We start from the raw sequence: 20,660 nt of genomic DNA, 5'->3' as shown, positions 1-20,660 counted from the left end.
GGTGCTTTCAAGAGTGCATCAGCTGTGGTCCCATAGGGAGGAAGCAAACTTGCCCTAGGGTCACCTGGTTAAATATTCAGGTTTCTCAGGCAGTGGGCAGGACCATAGAGCTCCCAAGATATTATGACCTTTGTTTCAGCCACCAGGGTGGGTAGAGAAATATCACCAGGTGAGGAGCAGGTATAGGCATGTCTGAGCTCAGACTCTGCTTGGGTGGGGCTGGCTGCAGCTGCTGTGGGGGATGGAGGTGTGGTTTCCAGGCTAATGGAGTTATACTCCCAGGGGGATTATGGCTGCCTCTGCTGAGTCACACAGGTCGCTAGGGAAGTGGGGGAAAGCCGGCAGTGACAGACCTCACCCCACTGCCATGGAGCTGGCTGTCCTAAAGCTTGGTCTCACCCCCATTGTGCCCCACCAACAGCACTGAATCTATTTCCAGGCAGCCAGTAACCCCCTGAGAATTTTCCCTGGAACTTTCCCTAGACCACGGACCTCCCCATTGAGAAAGCACAGACTCATGGTTTTTCCGCATTTCAGGGAGCCCGCAGCAGTGATCCAGTTCCTTCCAAGGGTCTGTGGATTCTCTTGGCTTTCCTAGTATGTTCCTGCCATAGTTCTTGGGGCAAAAATTCTTGACGTGAGTCTCTACATGCTGCTCTGTACATCCGAGTGGGACCTGCAAGTTAGCCCTGCCTCCTGTCTGTCATCTTAATCCTCTCTGCTATTTGAAAGAAGATGTGCAAACTGTGCTGGGAATAGGAAACTTGTGGCAAGATTTATAAAGAAAATAAAGAGAAAATTCAAGAGTATACAGTTAGTGAAAAATGTGATAGAATCATAAAGTTAGAAGAAATAGAAGATCTGTAGAAATTTTTGCTGAGAAATTTGAAAATCAAGACAAATGATTTGTTTTCTTGGTGACTATAAATGATATAAATTGATTCAACAAAACTTAGAAAAATTTAATGGAACAGTAACCATGGAAAAATTAAACATTTTCATAGATGTCTCTTTATAAGAGGAACTGGCTCAGATATTTTATAGGTAAATTCTGGACAGCCTTTTAGGAAATGATCATTTTATGTTATCTCAGACTAATAAGCATCACTCTCATTTAATGACTGTATCCAGAATTTGATAAATATCACAGAAAAGGGCTGACCTTATTTAAGAATATATAAATTTCCTACCCAAAATGTTAGCCAATTGAATCTAGTTAGATGTTAAGTATGACCATAAGCTTTGCCTTAAGTGCAATATTATTTTAATAATAATATCTCTATGTAGTAATGCATAAGATAAGGATATTTTAAAAACCCCTCATGACTATATCCATAGATATCACAGGACCTTTAAGCAATGTAGCAGCCACCTGTGATAGAAATTCTAAGTGAAAGAGAAATGGCAGGGAACTTCCTTGAAACAAGTCAAGATATAATCAGAAACTCAGCAACAAGCACAGGAGTAAGTGGGAAAATGCTAAAGTATGGAGCAAAACGGCAGTGCCACAGTTATGACTATTATTCCATTTCTTCGGAAGTCTCTATTATCTTGGGAAAATATATGAGAAAAGATATTAGGAATTAAGAGACTTATTTTCATTGGAAAATGATAGAGACTATACAAAACCCGTAAGATAATCAGTAACGCTGAGCATGGAGAACAAGTACGGAGATTAATGAATGCAAACTATTAACTGTACTGTGCATGACAAAGTAGTGGAAAAGTAGGCTCATCCTCAGAAAGAATAAGCCTCACAAAACACATTGGAATGAAACAGGAATGTGTAAGATTTATAGGGAAAAACAATGAAACACTTGGGAGGTATGTAAAACATCACCAAGTACTTGGTGTGGAGCAGTGCTCATGTGGCCGACTCGGCGTGGAAACGTGGCACTTCGTGGAAGTAGGGGTGTGGATTATATCTTTCCGTGGGAACGCTTTCCTGTTTGGATTGGTCATGAAGGTGGGAATAGGGTAGTGGATTATGTGGTAATGAAGTTAACCTATAAGAACAAATTCACAAGATTGTTCAATAAGATGTGTTAGAGAAAAATATGAACCGTGAGAGTTCTTGTCTACTAAGAGAAACACACTAGTGCTGGAGGAGATAAATCAATCTGTAGAACAAACTCTTTTATATGGGTAGCATTTTCAAGTTAGTCAGGAAAATATGGATTCTTGAGTAAATTTGGTGGGATAATTGGTTATCCATTGGAGAAAAAATTCATTTCCATCTCATAACTCAACAAAGTTTTAAACATGTTAAATATGTAATCATTAAAGATAGTTACAAAAAGTCTAACAGAAAATTTAGTACAATGTGTTTTTTAAATTGTAGAATTGGGTAGATCTTTTAAATCATAGAAATGGTGAAGGAAGGAACTGATAGATTTGGACACATGCATATGAAACCCTTCTAAACTGTTGAAAGATAGAATTAATGAGGCTAATAGGCGAATCATAAATTGAAAAAACATTTGCAATGTATAGAATAGATAAGCATCTGGCATAGGTAAAGGTTCCTAGAAAGTAATGAAAAATTTATCCCCCAAAAGAAAAAAACTAAGGAACAGTTTACAGGGAAGTTTATTTGCTCAATAACCACATTAAAATGTCCGCAGACTCTAGGAAAACAGTGAGAAACTATTTTTTTCCACCAGAGGCAAAAGCAAGAAGATTGTTGCTATGTGGCAATGTAAATGGGCAACAATGTTTTGGTAGCATTTTGGGCTAATGTGCTATCCCTTGACTCAGTAATTCTGTCTAGAAACCTACTCTGCATAAACTCACATAATGAGAAGCATTAAAAAATGTATGCAGAATTCTCAGGAGATGGGAAAATTGGAAATAACCTAAATACTCAAGAGTAAGGGATTTGTGGGGCTAAAATAATTGTGATTCTTTCATGCTGGGAAAGATTTATTTCTGTCTGTGCTGATATGGAGAAATGTTGATATTTTAATAGGAAGTGGATAAGGCTCCATGAAGAGCAGAATGTGAATTCTAGAAAGGTGGAGAGTTTAAAAGTAAGGGATTTGTGGGGCTAAAATAATTGTGATTCCTTGACACCGGGAAAGATTTAGTTCTGTCTGTACTGATACGGAAAAATGTTGATATGTTAATATTTCACTTTAAGGAAGTGGATAAGGCTCCTTGAAGAGCAGAATGTCAATTCTAGAAAGGTGGAGAGTTGAACAGTAAGTGCCTGGAAATGAATATGCAATTTAGACTGACAATCACATAAAGTGTACGTTAACTGGTTACAAGAAACCAATGGTTGATTTTCAGTTTGTTTGTTATTTTATAATGAATATTTCCCAAATGTGCTTGCTACGATAAAAGTCAGCTAATTTTTACCTTATTAGGATTTTACATTTGAAACTATTTACATGGCGTTAACTAACTAATCATCAAACAGATGTTTGGTCAGAGATTTTGGTGACAACAAAGTTTCAGTAGATAGCAGGCAATGTTCAGCAGCCCTTACCTTCAGGAAAGTTAATATAACATGATCATAGTTTTTAACGCTATGTAAAATGTATGTAGGAGAGTGTTTTGCTCAGTGAGAAGAAAAGACTGGCATATCTTTCCAGTGTAACTTTATAAACTTAATAAGTCTCCTTAAAAAAACACAAGTGTTCATCCTTCCTCCGATTCATTTCTGGTGGGGAATAATAATTTCATGCATTAGTATGCCATGGAAAAAATGAGCAGGGAATTTGGTAATTTATCAAAAATACATATATTAGCACCTTCTTTTTAAAAACATGCGGTACTGAATTTCATCTGGGTACATAGCATTTTTGTCTCCTGGAAAGAAAATGATCAATTATTAATATTCTCTGGTACTGCTTTTTTGTTTCTTGGAATCTGGTTCTTTGCAGAACTGGACTAAGTTCACAGATACCTTTTTTTCATCAAATTATATAAGGAATCATCATAATTGCTGATTTAAAGTATGGTTTTATTATTTCTCTTTGGTTCAGTATTTCGAAATGGTTAATTGTATGTTATTATCATTTCAAATCCTGCTTTAGAATGGAAATAGTAGTTTCCACAATCATACATCCTGGATCCACTCACACAGCGTGCCGTTCCACGGTCTGATGTACAAACACTTGGTGGTGATTTTTATTTACAGTTTTTGTACCTACTTCTTCTCGCCGCATTGCTCTTTTCAGCTGATTAATTATTGCTTAGTCTCACTTTTTAATGTACATTCCATTTTTTTTTCCATAGGAGAGGTTATTTGCCCTTTTTATCACATTTTCCCCATCTCTATCCATTCCTCACCTAGGCTTTCTCGCCATCCGAGGCTTGGCCCTAGCCCTGTGCGGCTTCCTTGGCGGCTGCGAACCCTCTGCCTGCGCCCAGCCCAGCCACAATGGGGACTGCTCAGGTACAGTGCCATCTCGCTCTTGCTTCCTGTGTGTGTCCGTCCTGCGGTCCTTACCCAGCATTTGCTTACTGCCTGCTGTGATGGGCGCTCCACCCGGGGAGGGGCACAGGGATGACGGGGGCCTGGCCACGCGCAGGCTTCCTGGAAGGAGCCAGGCAGCCAGGTGTGGTAAGGCCGGGGGGGTGAGTGTTCCTGGGGCAGAAGCAGGAGAGGCTGTGGACACTGCCCACGGCTTCGGCTGGATGTTTCTCTGTTCAAACAGAGCTGTGTTTAAAAACTTGTCATGCGCGCAGTGTTTGTTGCTCTGTTATCATTGGCAGTGGTGAGAGAATGTTGAGAAATTCGGGAGGCCTGACAGAGAATAGGAGCAGGGCCACGTCACTGCGTGTGCTCCGAATGAATCTGTGCATTCACCGAGTGTACGTGTGACTGCAAACTGTCCCCAAATACTGCCAGAATGGAGCTTTTCAAATAGCAGTCTCAACTACTTTCCAGTGGCTTTCAAAGAGCTTTCCTGTGGAAGCCGGTGGTGTGTGGGGAAACAGGAGTGCACGTCCACAGGCCTGGGCGTGGTGAGACGGGACACAGCCTTCGGACAACAGCATCCCGGGGCTGTGGACGCCACGGTGACCACTGCCGGGTGCTGCAGGTCACTGCAGACTTTCCAGGGGGCCGTGCCCACCTCCTGCAGTCCGCAGACCCACAAAGAGCAGATTCGAGAGGAGGGTTTTGTCAGTTTACCTGCCCCAGTGCCAGTGGGTGAAGCACACAGTCACGGAGACGGCATTTCACGAGACTTGTCAAAGGGAAGAGAGGATTATTTCTTATTTCTTATTCCAGAACTGCTTTGCACTGATGGAAACATCTAAATTTCAGGGGGGGCCATGTTGCTGCCGCTGCCGTGTCATCTCCTTCTGTTTCTTTCCTTCTTTTACGTCTCACTGCGTGGCAGCTTCACACCTTCTGGCTCAGGGTTCCCGATACTTTCTCTACCCACTTGGTGGCCTCAGAAGATGGTGTTGACTTTAGGCTGCCAGACCAAGTTGCCACCCCAGGAACAGGCAGCTCTTGTTCTGGGATTTCGGGAGCTCTGTGTACAGCTTCTGAGGAGTCGTAAGGCGAGCTTGAATTCATTATTTTTTTTTGATATCTGCTTTCCCCCTGATCAGAAAAGACAGTCCACAGTATGCTTGTCAACTCTCCATTGAAACTCCCTGTAACCAGCAAGGGCCAATTGCTTATTTGTCCTGTGAATTAGTTAGGGTGCTTAATTGCAACGAAAAGACTCACTCTGGTGTGTTTAAGCAGAAGATAACTTGTCAAAAATGAAATCAGGCATCCCATAGACCCTTGGCCTCCATCAGCTCCAGCAGCACGGGGCTCAGCAGCAGACCCCCGAGAGCTCTGCACAGACCCCTTCCTGGGTCGCGCACCCCAGCAGGGATGTGTGGGTGTCAGGATATAGCTATGGCAGCTGCGTCCGGCTGCCAGAGATGTTGATCAAAACGTTTTTATTGTTGATGTTTGTTTTTGTTTTGTCTTGCACTTTGGGAAGGGGTCATTTGCAGCACGGGAACCTGTCAGAAGTGCAGGGAGGCCATTCGGGAGCCCTGGGCAGCCAGGATGGGGGAGGTCAGGAGTCTGCGGCCTGGGTCCATCCACCCAGGCTGTCCTCTCGTTCTCTTGTTGTGTGATGACAATGGCAGCTCCCGTGAGACACGGTTATCCCTTATACGATGGAATCCCACTTAGCTTTATCCCAAAGGGGAAGTTGCAATCGCATTTGTCACGTCCCCTAACTCCTAAAGGATCCTGGGACAAAGTTTCTTCTTCTTTTCTTTCTTCCTCCTCCTCATCTTCCTTTTTCCTTCTTCTTTCTTTCTTCTTCATTTCTCTCTCTGTCACTCACGCTGGAATGCAGTGGTACCATCATGGCTCACAGCTCAACTTCCTGGGCTCAGGTGATCCTCCCATCTCAGCCTCCTGAGTAGCTGGGCCTATGAGTACTTGCCACCATGCCTGGCTAATTTTTGTATTTTTTTGTAGAGATGGGGTTTTGCCACGTTGCCCAGGCTGGTCTTGAACTCCTGGGCTCAAGCGATGTCTTTGTCTTGGCCTCCCACACTGCTGGGATTGCAGGCGTGAGCCTACCACGCCCGGACACATTCCTTCGTCTTTCTCTGGTTCAGCACAGCCCCTCTCGATTTAGATGCTGCCAGGGTTCCCTGCAGGAAATGAGGGAGCGCGTTGGCTTAGTTTTCATATACAAATATCTACGTGACACAGCAGTGATACGGGCAGCTTTTATGGTTTGAGGACCCAGTGTTCATGACTCCTGTCCCCACCCCCACCTGTGTTCCCCTTGTCCTGGCCCCATTCCTGGCTCCGGGAGCTTCCCCTCTGGTGGAGACGAGTGCTCACCTCCTGGTGGTTCTGCCTGTTTGGAGTCACTGGGATCACTGCCATCCTCTGCAAGCTTTGTCTGGTAAGTGTGGTAGTGCTAGCGATTCAGAGGACCCAGGGTCCAGACATGCTGCCCTCATCAGCGGCAATAGAGGCTCTCCTGCACCCCAGGGATGTGGTCACACCCACTTCCTTTCTGCCCACTGGTCTGGTGGCACAGGCAGCTCAGCCTCCAGCCGCAATTCACTGGAGCACCCCGCATGTCCCCTGGCACCTCACTCCCTGAGGGGCCATGGAAGCCGCAGGGCATCAGGGGATAGGAGACAGATATTGAGAGGGGCCGCCCCACCTCCGTGGCGGTCTCTGGAGCGATGTCTTCTGGCTGCAGGACAAGCAGCACCCTGTGTTGGCTCCAGGTGCGAGTAAGATACCCACCACATCCTGCAAGAGCCGGCTGGAGAAACCCCCAAGAACTCACCGCAGACCCTGCCAGAGGAGGGCTCTTCTTCTGCCCTCACTGTCCCCAACATGACCCCACAGAACCGTCTACAGGGTCTCTGCTACTGTACAGCTGTCAGGACACATACGTGCCCTGGACGCCTGAGACCCACGTGCCTGTGGTTCAGCCACACAGCTGCGGAATCAGGTTGTCCTGTTAGATTCTACCTGGGGAGGGTGGAGCTTTCTGTGGGAAACTGCACACCTTTAGGATGAATAGGCACCACGGTTAGGATTTGGGGTCAGAGAGTTCTCTGTTGTGGGCTTTCCTGGGCGTGGAGGCCATTCCACAGCAGCTGGCCTCTGCCCAGAGGGAGCCGCACTCCCCTCCAGCGGTGAGTGCCAGGCAGTCTTCAGCACCACCAATTCCTGTGGGCAAAGCATCCCCACCCACTGAGAAAGTTTGTTAGCATGAAGCTCCTCATGTTCCCTTATTATCTCTAACGACATCATCCCTCTCATTCCAGATGTTGCTAATTTGGGTCTTCTCGCTGTTCTTCCGCTTCAGTCTGAGGTTTTTTCATTTTATTGATTTTATCAATGAACCAGATTTTGATCTCATTGATTTTCCTTTTTAAAAATTTTTAATTATTGTGGGTACATATTAGGTATATTTATTTATGGGCTACTTGGGGTATTGTGATATAGACACGCACTTCAAAATAATCACATCAGGATGAAAAAGGTATCCATCACCTCAAACACTTATCTTTACTTTGTGTTATAAACAATCAATTATACTCTTTTAGTTATTTTAGAACATACAAGAAATTGTTGACTGTAGTCACCCTGATGTGGCATCAAATACTAGACTTTATTCATTCTATCTGACTATATTTTTGTATGCATTAACCAGACTTTCTTACCCTCCACTACCCTGGTAACCATCCTTCTGCTCTATCTGCATGAGTTCAGGGTTTTAATTTTTGCTCTCACAAGTAATTGAGAACATGCTGTGTTTACCTTTCTGTGCCCAGCTTATTTCACATAACACAATGAACTCCAGTTCCATCAGTATTGTTGCAAGTGACTGTATCTCATTCTTTTTTATGGCTGCATAGTACTCCAGTGTGTATGTGTACCACCTTTTCTTTATCCATTTGTCTGTGGATGGACACTTAGGTGGATTTCAGATCTTGGCTGTTGTAAACAGAGCTGCAGTCAACATGGGCATGCAGATACCTCTTTGATGTCCCGATTTCCTTCCTTTTGTCTTGGTTTTATTGATTTTCGTTGTTGTGTTTATATTCCCTGCTTCACTCATGTCTGTCTTGGTCTTTATTATTTCCTTCCTTTCATTCACTTTGGTTTTAATTTGCTCTTCTTTTTCAGGTTTTTTAAAGGTCAAAGCTGAGGTCAGCAATGTCAGACTTTTTTCCCACAGGCATTTAGTGTTATAGAATTTCCCTGTGAATTTTCAGCTTTTTGGGTGCTGGGTATTTTGTGTTTCTGTGACATTCTTGGGATATAGTTGTTTTGCTTAGCAGAATTAGCTGGGAGCCCTGCCTTCTGCCTGTGGCTGCAGCCTGGTGTCTCGAGGGGCCCGCGCCCTCTCTCACAGCCCTCTCTGCCCATCTGTGCTTCACTTAGTCATGCTGACTTGTCTCTTCTGTTGCTCGAGGGACCTCAGTGTTTCGTCGGTGGCCTATGTGATCCTGTGTCCCAGCTACATTTGGGATTTCTTCTTAGACCTTTGTCATTTATGTGGATTTGAGGAAGGAGAGAGAAGCTTAGGGGTTTCCTCATTTTCCAAACTCGTGCCAGTCTTTCTCGTGAATGTTTTCGTAGAAACATCCAGTCTTTCCATTCTCTCTCACTAGAGGAGGTGTTTCAGAACTAGAGGAGGGCTTACCCCATATCCACGGGGATGTATGCTGTTTCCCCTTATGGCAGTGGTTCTCAAATGGGGGCAGTTTTGTCCCCAGGGACATTTGGCAATGTGGGGAGACATTTTTGGTCACACAGTTGGAGGGCGTTTACTTCCACATCCGATGGGTCATGGTGGGGGATGCCACAGAACAGCCTACAGTGCCTGGACAGCCCCACAGCCAAGAATCATCCAGACCAAAATGCTGAAAAAGGCTTCATTTTTATTACCTAACCTATAAAACTTAGGTATCTTCTGGAGTGTGAATAAGAAGGACAAGGAGATAATATAACCTTGATATAGAACTGATTGTCTTCAATGTGAGGATTTTTCATGGGTGTTCTTAGGACATTGAATGGTAGCAGACTTGCATGCAAATTCATTTAAATGGATTATTTTTAAAATACACATTTGGACTTTCAGGAATAACAATAAAATGTCTTTGAGACAACCTACTTAGCTTATTCAAATGGTTATTTCAATGATATGATAGTTCAGTGTAAATAACTGCATGTATAAGCCTTACTTTGGTAATTATTGCAATTGCAATCTTCATGCAGAACTTAGAACAGTATTTACATTTCTGTTGTGCTTAGACAAACATAAGAACGACTGCATTTTGATATTTTGTCTCATTTGAAATAAGATAAATTATAGCATGAATTCTTAGCATTAGTTCTGGGTCAACCCACAATAATTCTGAATGTAGAAATCTAATTTATTTTGCAAAAGAAAATTCTCTTTCCTCCAGGTAACTGAATAGATCTATGTTGCTCAAAGACAAAGACTATGTGGAAAAGAAACTAAGGAGGACACATTTATTATTCTAAGTGTCTATATGTAATGGATTCATGTACCAAGAAGCAACTCTGTATTAAAACATACTATTTTTTATTTCTACTGGGTAATGAATCATTGGGTTTTAGTTAGGGTTTGGGAGTGCCTTCTAATTTTTTCAAGTGTGTTTAGCTTTGACAAACCTAATTTTTAAAAATTAAACCCATGAGTCCTGTTTGGTTTCATTGTTTATGAGGCTAAACCAGGAGAAATTCATAGTGTTTTCTTCCATTTCTCCCTTAACTAGCAAGAACACCGTGAGATAACTGACATTGCCTGTTATATTGGTAAGGAATCCAGTTTCTAACGTTGCAAAATAAAGTGGAGGCAGAATGTGTAAAAATAATCAATATTTGCCTGGCTGTTAGAAACCGAGTTCTAGTTCAGATTTGTCAGTCTCTTTTTTGACCCTGATGAAGTTTGTTCCATCTCTCCCATTTCATCACCCATGAAGGTGACAAGCTTTGACCAAGTGCCCCGAGGTCTCTCTGTTTCTCAAGGAAAGAGAACACTTGTCTTATTACCAGGCCTTCTGGGTATGTGATGATGAATACCCATCGTGCTTATTTATAAGCAAAGAATTCTAAGTTTTTTAGTTCAACAAATTAGGAAATAAGTTCATTATTTAAAAGTAAGTATACACATCACAAAAGTAAAAAGGACCTTTCATCTAATTCAGAGCTGTGCTTCTAGAAATCATGAAAACTATAAATTGTTTTAAATTAGTTATTTTTTTTCAAACTATATAAGCCATATGTCTTACCGTAGAAAAATTAACAAACAAAATGAGAAAAGTTGAAAGGTTCAGAGATGGTTGTTATTGCCGTTTTGGTTTACTTTCCATATTTTCTATGTTCTTAGTCACATATAGGTTCATAGTTTATATTAATGAAAATTGATATCTTGTGCCTATTATAATAACTGCAGTATATTATAGTACTTTCCTTGTCAATCAAATATTCAAAATGTGTTCATAGCTATGAGGTTCCCCATTACATGGGCACACCTCAGTTTATGTACCAGTCTCTCATTATTGATAACAATGTTCAATTCTCCAGTGATATAAATAATGCTTGGATAAATTACCTCTATTTGGGTACTTAATTATTTCCTTGGAATAGCTCTTTGGACTTAAAATATTTCAAAAGATGTGGAGATTTTTAAAGATCTTCATTGTAAAGTTTTAAAATAGTTTCTAGGCAAATGTACCTATTTGTACATATAAAATTTGCTTTTTATTTAATTTTTTTAAGTTTTAATTTTTGTGGGTACGTAGTAGATGTATATATTTATGAGGTACATGAGACATTTTGATACAGGCATGCAGTGTGTAATAATCACATCAGGGTCAGTGGGGTATCCATCCTCTCAAGCATTTATCCTTTTTGTTACAAACAATCCAATTATACCCTTTTAGATATTTAAAAATGTACAATTACATTATTAAACTATAGTCCTGTTATGCTATCAAATATTAGATCTTATTCATTCTTTCCATTTTTTTGGACCCACTAACCATCCCCACTTCCTTCCAACCCCCATGACCCTTCCCAGCCACTGGAGCCATCATTCTGCTCTCTAACTCCATGAGTTCAATTGTTTTAATTTTTAACATTTGCTTTTTAAATTCTTGTTATAGTTGTTGCTTTGGCAGATGATACATAATTTGCAATTCTGTTTATTTAAGTTACGGGTGCTGTAGAGTGTGTTTCTTCCTTGTTTTCCATCTTTTTTTTTTTTTTGGTGCGTGCATTGCATGGTCTATTTTCTCATTTCAATATTATTAGGATGTTTATTTTGTTCTTTTGAAATCAAAACAAGGTATTAACCCTTTTTCATATATTTACAATTCAAGTATTTTTGTTTCTGATATTGCCATTTGAGTTATTTTGTTTCATATGTAAGAAGTAAAATTTCTGGCTTTGATGCCTTCCTTTAAAAACCTTTCTTTGCCAACAAACCCTATGTAAACATTCAGCTGTAACTTCTCTTTTTTTGAGATGAAGTCTTGTTCTGTCACCCAGGCTGGAGGGCAGTGGAACAATCTCAGCTCACTGCAACCTCCACCTCCCGGGTTCAAGCGATTCTCCTGCATCAGCCTCCCAAGTAGCTGGCATTACAGGCACGGGCCACCATACCTGGCTAATTTTTTTGTACTTTTATTAAAGACAGGGTTTCACCATGTTGGCCAGGCGGGTCTTGAACTCCTGACCTCAGGTGATCCGCTGGCCTTGGGCTCCCAAAGTGCTGGGATTACAGGCGTGAGTCACCATGCCTGGTCCAGCTGTCACTTATTTTTTTTTAATACTTTAAGTTCTAGGGTACATGTGCACAACATGCAGGTTTGTTTCATAGGTATATACATGTGCCATGTTGGTTTGCTGCACCCATCAACTCATCATTTACATTAGGTATTTCTCCTAATGCTATCCCTACCCCAGCCCCCCACCCCCCAACAGGCCCCAGTGTGTGATGTTCCCTGCCCTGTGTCCAGGTGTTCTCATTGTTCAATTTCCACCTATGAGTGAGAACATGCGGTGTTTGGTTTTCTGTCCTTGTGACAGTTTGCTGAGAATGATGGTTTCCAGCTTCATCCATGTCCCTGCAAAGGACATGAACTCATCCTTTTTTATGGCTGCATAGTATTCCATGGTGTATATCTGCCACATTTTCTTAATCTAGTCTATCATTGATGGACATTTGGGTTGGTTCCAAGTCTTTGCTATTGTGAATAGTGCCACGGTAAACATACATGTGCATGTGTCTTTATAGTAGTATGATTTATAATCCTTTGGGTATATACCCAGTAATGAGATCACTGGGTCAAATGGTATTTCTAGTTCTAGATCCTTAGGAATGGCCACACTGTCTTTCACAATGGTTGAACTAATTTACATTCCCACCAACAAGGTAAAAGCGTTCCTATTTCTCCACAGCCTTGCCCACATCTGTTGTTTCTAGACTTTTTAATAATCACCATTCTGACTGGCATGAGATGGTATCTCATTGTGATTTTGATTTGCAGTTCTCTAATCAGCGATGATGAGCTTTTTTTCATATGTTTGCTGGTCGCATAAATGTCTTCTTTTGCGAAGTGTCTGTTCATGTCTTTTGCCCACTTTTTGATGGGGTTGTTTTTTTCTTGTAAATTTGTTTAAGTTCCTTGTAAATTCTGGTTATTAGACCTTTGTCAGATGGGTAGAGTGCAAAAGTTTTCTCCCATTCTGTAGGTTGCCTGTTCACTCTGATGGTAGTTTCTTTTGCTGTGCAGAAGCTCTTTAGTTTAATTAGATCCCATTTGTCTATTTTGGCTTTTGTTGCCATTGCTTTTGGTGTTTTAGTCATGAAGTCCTTGCCCATGCCTGTGCCCTGAATGGTACTGCCTAGGTTTTCTTCTAGGGTTTCTATGGTTTTAGGTCTAACATTTAAATCTTTAATCCATCTTGAATTAATTTTTATATAAGGTGTAAGGAAGGGACCCAGTTTCCAGCTGTCACATTTTAATTTTATGGTTTACAGTCATTGCCTGCATTCTTCTGGATTTATTTAGGTGTGTCTGTAAGTCAAGGCTCTGCTTGTCTCTTCCTCTGATTGGTGAATCCGCTGTTGTATTTACTGAGAAGTGATACTGTTGAAGTTTTCTAACGTCAGATTATCTTTGTATTTTGGGAAAATGTTAATTGTGGTCATGGGATATCTGCTTGTCACTTTTCTTTTGCATTGATTTTTTTGATAAACACTTATGTTAAAGCTTTATTTCCCTTTTCAGAGTGCCTGTGGAGGAAGTGAGGACAACTGTGTTTGTGTAAGAATGTCAGATGCAGTAGGCAGCACATGCTGAGAGCCTCTGCTGGTCCCTGACAGGAGATCGTGCTCAGCTTTGGGTGGGGGCTGAGCAGCGAAGACACTGTGGGATCAACTAGGAGGAGAGAGATGGCACGGGGTGTATGGGCATGGGGTGTATGGGCATGGGGTGGGCCTTTCCTCCTGGGAGTCAGTTCTTTGTAATAGGATGACGGTTACGGGGCCCCTCGTTCACTCTGGGTTCTCACACAGCACACTGATCTGGATTTCAAATTCATGTAGATGAAGGTACAAACATAGTAAACATCTGTGACAAGCACTGCGTCCTCCCATCATCCCCGTGAGCAGCACTGGGGTTGAGACAGGGATTACCTGTCTTCATGCTGTGTTCACAATGTTTCTAAAAAATGGCAGACATGTGATTAATGCCAATGTCTGAGAGCTCTGTCAGAGTAGTGGTGACATCACCCAATTATTCCTAAGACTTTGGGAAGGCGCACTGGGGGAGTCAGCACTCCAGTACCCATTTCCTGAGAGAATTCAGGCTTTTTGTTGCAATAAATTGTCACACACTTCTTGGCTTAAACCATACACATTTATTATTTTAGAGTTCTGGGGGTCGGAAGTCCAACAGGGGTCTTGCTGGGCTAAAATCCAGGTGTCAGCCAGGCCAGTTCCTCTTGAGATTCTGGGGGCACCTGTTTCTCAGCATTTCCCAGCTTTGGAGGGTCCTGCCTGCCTTGGCTTGTGGCCCCACCTCCGTCTGCAAAGCCAGCAGCAGAGGGTGGGGTGGGGATGTCTCTGATGCTGCATCTCTGGCTCAAGATTCTTTGGCTTTAGGACTCTTGTGATTAGAGTGGGCCATGGCTAGTACCGGATTGCCCCTGTCTCATCTCAGGACCCTTGGCTTCTCCCCTCTGCAAAGTCCCTCTGCCATGTGAGGTCACCAATTCTCAGCTTCTGAAGGTCACAGTGTAGACTTCTTTGGGGGTCATTATTCTTCTGCCAGAGGACTTGTTTTTTATTTAAATGTATGCATACTTTTCATCTTTAGAGATTTTATTTTTACCATGGATTTAGACAAAATTTCTGTGTTTCCTGGGAAAATAGTTGTAAAGGAAGTTTTTCATCTTTTATATCAGAACATGACAGGTCGGATTAGCCTCTGCCATTTTCAAAGTGGTAAAAAAGAAAAAAATTATTTATGGAGCTGGTGGCTCCTCAGTGGGACGAGAATTCGTGCCTTTTCATTGGTGCAGTGGGCTCGCCCTTGTGTGGGACACACACAGGGCTGGAGACGTTGCCCAATTCAATCAGTAACCAAGGAGTGGGATTCATTAGGGGAAATGGAAACCAGGGCTGAATCACGTTCCCAGGCAACTCAGCGTTGCCTAGTACACCAAGCTCATCTCAGGATGCGATCCTATTCGGTCATTTTGTTTCTCCACTCATGGAAGAAGCGGAGGACTAGACCATGGGCTGACCAGTCCCAGTAGAGCAGCGCTGGCTTTTGTGACCCCACACGCCCCTGCCCCTCACTTGGGGCAGAACCAGTCCTGCATGCCAGCGTGTGGCTGTTTTAATTTGTGGGCTTTAACATGCAAAATACGAGCCAGGCATAAAGACAAGCTGAGAAGTTTAAGCTATTATAGTTCCATGAAGTTCATAATAGACTCTGAGCAAATGCAGGCGGACTCATGCTCCTGCCTTCCTCAGTGCCACAAGCACATCATTCAGGACATTTTTGATGAACAGAATTAATGCTATTCAGCTTAAACATTAAGTGCAAATCTCATTGCTGTGTTCCACCTACCTGCACTTTAACTTGTGACTGTTTTACGAGTGTTAGATCTTTCTACCTTTAAAACACTCTGTCTTCCTTGACCAAATCACCGCAAAAAAAGGAAACCTTCTGGAAAATGCAGTCCTGGACCTCCTCCTTGTTGCTAGGGAGGAGGGGGTCGAGTGGGTGCTATGCCCTATTGGGTACTATACTCAGTACCTGAGTGACAGGATCCTATTGGGTACTATGCTTAGTACCTGAATGTCAGGATCATTTGTACCCGAAACCTCAGCCTCCTGTAGTATATCCATGTAACAACCCTGCACATGTAACTGTGAACCTACAATAAAGGTTGAAATAGTTTAAAAACAAAAAAAAACTTTCTAGAATGAGACTTCATTAACCCAAGCAAGGCTGTCACATTGTGTCACGTGTATATGTGTGCCTGTCTGTGTGTGCATGTATGTTAGTGTGCATGTGTGTACATGTATGTTGGGGTGCACAGGTGCATGTAGGTTACTGCTCACATGTGTGCACATGTGTTAGTGTGCATGGGTGTTTTTGGAGGGGGGGCTGCTTTCATATGGATGGAGTTAATGCTTCTTCTCTGGTACCATGCACTGAATTGAATTCACCAAACAACTGAGTAGTAAGGAATAAAACTTTATTTGAAATATTGCCTACCATTTAAAACATTTACTTTTAAATATGTTTCTCTTTATATTCTTGAAGTATTATCCACTTCTATTCAAATATTAGCTGCTTCCAAAATCTAGTAAGCCAACATTTGGGGTTTGAAGTGGCTTTCTTCAGAAACATTGGGAGAGATGAAGTGAAAAATCAAAACATGACGTCATCACTCCCAGGCGAAGCCCTATTTTAGATTCCGCACGGTGCTTCACGCCGCCCCCTAGAATGCTCCCCACCCCCTCTCCCATCTTGACATTTCAGGGTTTTGGTGGTGGCTTTGTAGTCCATGGTCCCCCGTGCTCCTATGTCTGAGGGTTCGTTTGTAGCTAACCCTGCTGACAGGGCTTCTCTCCGCAGTGCAGGTTTTGAGGCACTCTTAAAACGAGTTCTCTTCCTGAGCTTCAGGTTTGCTACCTGTGAACTTGGAATTAAATGCTTTTCTCTGTGCTAGGCTGCGTCACCAAATTTCTGAAATACTTAGTTATTAAAGACTATTTATGGCTGTTAATTTACAGTTAATTCAGGCTTTCCCTTTTCTGGAGTTAATGCTTTCTCCCTGTACCAGCCGGTCTGTGGCACGTTCTTTCGTGTGGGTCCAGGCTCACTGTCGCTGTCTCAGAACTGCTTTCCTGTTACGCTGCCATAACTGCGATGTTTGTGTATCCATCCCTTCATGTATCAAACGCACACCTTTTATCACAGGTGTGGTCATTTTTGGGTCTAAGACACGCTCCTTCCTTGGAAGACTTTTTGTCCATGAGGGTGAATGGATCCACACTTACACAGAATAAATGCCGAGATGTAAAGGACACCCGCAGCCATGGAGCACAGCGGTGGCGCAACAGCTGTGTTGTTTGTGAACGCTTTTTCTCTGGTCTTAAATTTAGACACCGAATCCTACAGATATCAGGGAAAGCTGGAGAATACAGCTGCGGGCCGGGGACTCCGCCGAAAGCCCCGGCCGCGTCCTGCTTCCAGTGCCCGGCAAGTCTCAGGCGGGAGGTGACTCTCCCTGTCTACGTTCTTTCCTGTGGAGTAGACGCTGTGCGGGCATCGGGTGAGATGTCGGCTTGGTCCTGGGCCCTGCCTTGAGGGCGTCCATGAGATAGCAGGTCTTAGGGCACTGGGCCTTGTCCTGGAAGAGGCACTGGATGGGGCGATGCTCTGCAGGTCCTGCAGGCGCCCTGGCAGGGATGGGGTCCGGGGGCTCCTGTGTGCCAGGCTCCTGAGATCTCCTGGGCAAGCGTTCGAGGCCTGGCAGGTGCGGGGGCACAGAAGGCCGAGGCTCTGCCGGGGTGACCTTCTGCAGGCCAGCATCTGGTGGGAATAAAGCCCGAGCTGGGGAACCTGCCCTGCGGGCAGGGGGTGGGGGTGGGGTGCTCCTACTTCCGTTTCCACGCCTGCGGGTGCTGCCCTTTGACCCCGGAAGGGCTTTGGAGAGAGGGCTCTGCTGGGGCCAGGGCCGCGTTGCTAAGGAGACGAGAGCGTTTCACGTGAACACCACGTTAACAAGCTGCTTATTTAAAGATGGCATCAAACGGAGATCTTTTGTTTCTCTCATCACTTTACCGAAGGACGATACCAGACTCTGCCCTCGTCTCCTTTCATGTTTTTCTTCCATTCTGCCTCTCCTCGCGCGTCTCTCCCAGCGCACATGCCCACACATGCTGCTGTTCTCCTTAGCAGATCCCACCCCTCACATTCCGTGGTAGAAAAACAATGTTCTTCTCTTACTTGGCAAGATAATGCCATGGTTAGAAACACAGATTCTGGAGCCAGATTCCTGGGGTTCGAGTCCCATCTCGACCACGTCCCATCTCCTGGGCAGGGATAGGGCGCTACCCCCGACATCTCCATGTTCCCATCTGCGACACGTGGGTGGCAGCGCCTTCCTCCTGGCGGGGATCCCGGGAGCGGATGTGCTCAGGCCTCGGGATCTCTCCGGCCGTGTGCCCAGTGCTGCTGGCATGAGCTCGGCCTGGTGTTGGAGGCAGCCTGGCCAGTCCTCCGACGTGTGCAGCCTGCGGAAGAAGGGGCCGCACCTTGTGGGTAAGTAGTGTGTTTCATTCAACTTCGTGTTCCTGGCACTTTTTCTGGTGCCTGATTCATAATAAGTGTTGTTCATTGAATTTATTAAACACCAGTTTTGACCGAGACTCCAAACTGAAGCACGATGAGAATACTAGAGAATGTAATATTAAAAAATTACTTCTCAGAATCCTTTTCAACATTTTTATAATGTGTTCATCACCATCCCTACTTTAGTAAGTAGCGATGCAGACGTGTTTTTATTTGCCTGCCTGACCTAAGGAGGTGCTCAGGCCGCAGGCAGCGGTCTCTGGTCCATCCTGGCTTCCCAGGCTGGCTGCTGTGTTGGACGTATGGTAGAAATCTGTGTGTGTGTGTGTGTGTGTGTGTGTGTGTGTGTGTGTGTGTATATAAAATATATAATTTGTTTTTTAGACGGAGTCTCACTCTGTTGCCCAGGCTGGAGTGCAGTGGCACCATCTCAGCTCACGCAACTTCTGCCTCCCTGGTTCAAGCAAGTCTCCTGCCTCAGCCTCCTGAGTAGCTGGGATTACAGGTGTGCACCACCACGCCCAGCTAGTTTTTTTTTTTTTTTTTTTTTTTTTTTAAGTAGAGACGGGGTTTCACCATGCTGGCCAGGCTGGTCCTGACCTCAAGTGATCTGCCTGCCTTGGCCTCCCAAAGTGCTGAGACTACAGGCGTGAGCCACTGTGCCCAGCCTGAAATTCATTTACATTAATATTTGGTAAACAAATGTTAAATTAGCTACTCTGTGTGGATCCTGTAGTGTGGACGATGGTGGAAATTGAATTAAATATGTGCAGACTCCTGATGATGTCCTAAACATACTTTACAATAATGTAAGGGATGCTGGCATCGTACTTCTTGTCTTTCCCCTCCCTTTGTTCCTTTTAAATTACTTAATATTTTTAAAATGAAAAGTGGTCAGAAACTTTTTCTCTTTCAGCATAACGACTTCATTGTGTTTAGGAATCTCATGGTTAAAACCTAAGAGAAATCAGCTACTCCACTCACAAAAATCCTGATTCATTTGTTCTGGGCTGTGGTCTTGGCATCAGTATTTTATTTTATTTTATTTTATTTTATTTTATTTTATTTATTTTATTTTATTTTATTTTATTTTATTTTATTTTATTTTTTAGTGCTTTCTGAAAAATTTCATCGTACAGCCAGGGTTGTGAACCACTACTGTACATTGATAATATATGGGTCTTCAGGAATTTCATTTAATCCATCATATACATTGTTTGATAAGCTTTAAAGTAAAAAATATTAATTATAGATCCAATGGATTTCCCTTTCTAGCTTGGACAAGTGCTCAGGGACACCAAAAAAAGGGAAAAGCTCTTGTACATTTTTTTTTACTCCTAACTATATTGTCGTGTTAATGCAATTAAACTTCTTTTACTGCAAACAGGGATCCCTTAAGACTGAAAGAACAAGTAATGAAGAACTTTCTTTAATGAGAGAAAAAGAGCCTTCTTGCTTCCACGTCATGGCTGACAGCAGGCAGAAGTAAAGGCAATTAATTAAAGCTGGACTGTGATTCCCCTGCTGGTGACTTCCTGGGGAGCGAGAGCATGTCTGTGGTTATGACAAATAGCATCTGAAATGGCGAAGCGCTGCTTTTAGCCAGTCTGTAAGCAGAAGTTCGTCACAGTGATTAGATGCTCAAAATTCTCATCAGTGAGGTTACCTGTTATTTTGTTAAATCAGGAAAAGCTTACATATGACCACAGTGAGATATCACCTCACACCTGTTAGGATGGCTGTTACTGAAAACGAGAAGACAACAAGTGTTGGTGAGGAGGTGGAGAGAAGGGAACCCTGGTTCCTTTTCTACAGCAACAGGGAACTCTGTTAGTGGGAATGTAAATTAGAGTAGCAATTATGAAAACAGTATGGAGGTTCCTAAAAAAATAGAAATAGAACTACCATGTGATCCAGCCGTCCCACTTCTTGGCACAAATCCAAAGGAAATGCACTCAGTGTGTTGAGGAGATGTCTGCATTCCTATGTTCACTGCAGCATTATTTATAGTAGCCAAGATATAGAATCATTCTAGGTATCGAAGAACAGGTGAATGGATAAAATGTGCTGATATAGATGCACAATGGAATACTATTCAGCCTTTAAAAAGATGAAGGCATTTGTGTCATTTGGATGAATCTGGAGGACTTTATGCTGAGTGAAATAAGCCAGGCACAGAAAGACAAATGCCGCCTGTCCTCCCTTATGCGTGGAATCTAAAACATTGAACTCACAGAAGCAGAGAGTACCATGGTGGTTCCCAGGCCTAGGCTTAGGATGGGTGGGAAGAGTCTGGC

The 20,660-nt window shown here is 43.2% G+C and overlaps 1 protein-coding gene across 1 annotated transcript in view; it reads left to right on the top strand.

The window, feature by feature from the left end:
- DLGAP2 (DLG associated protein 2) overlaps positions 1-20,660 on the top strand; it is a 937,648-nt gene that overhangs the window by 97,154 nt on the left and 819,834 nt on the right. The window contains exon 2 of the mRNA XM_032162534.2: positions 4,301-4,402. Within this exon, the coding sequence (XP_032018425.1) occupies positions 4,388-4,402 (15 nt within the window). The 5' untranslated portion in view covers positions 4,301-4,387. The remainder of the gene's footprint in view (positions 1-4,300; positions 4,403-20,660) is intronic.

The sequence above is a fragment of the Hylobates moloch genome, unplaced genomic scaffold, assembly GCF_009828535.3.
Source record: "Hylobates moloch isolate HMO894 unplaced genomic scaffold, HMol_V3 SCAFFOLD_8, whole genome shotgun sequence".
Classification (NCBI taxonomy): Eukaryota; Metazoa; Chordata; class Mammalia; order Primates; family Hylobatidae; genus Hylobates; species Hylobates moloch.
Note: the sequence above shows the minus strand (reverse complement) of the source record. Positions and strands in the feature narration are given on the sequence as shown.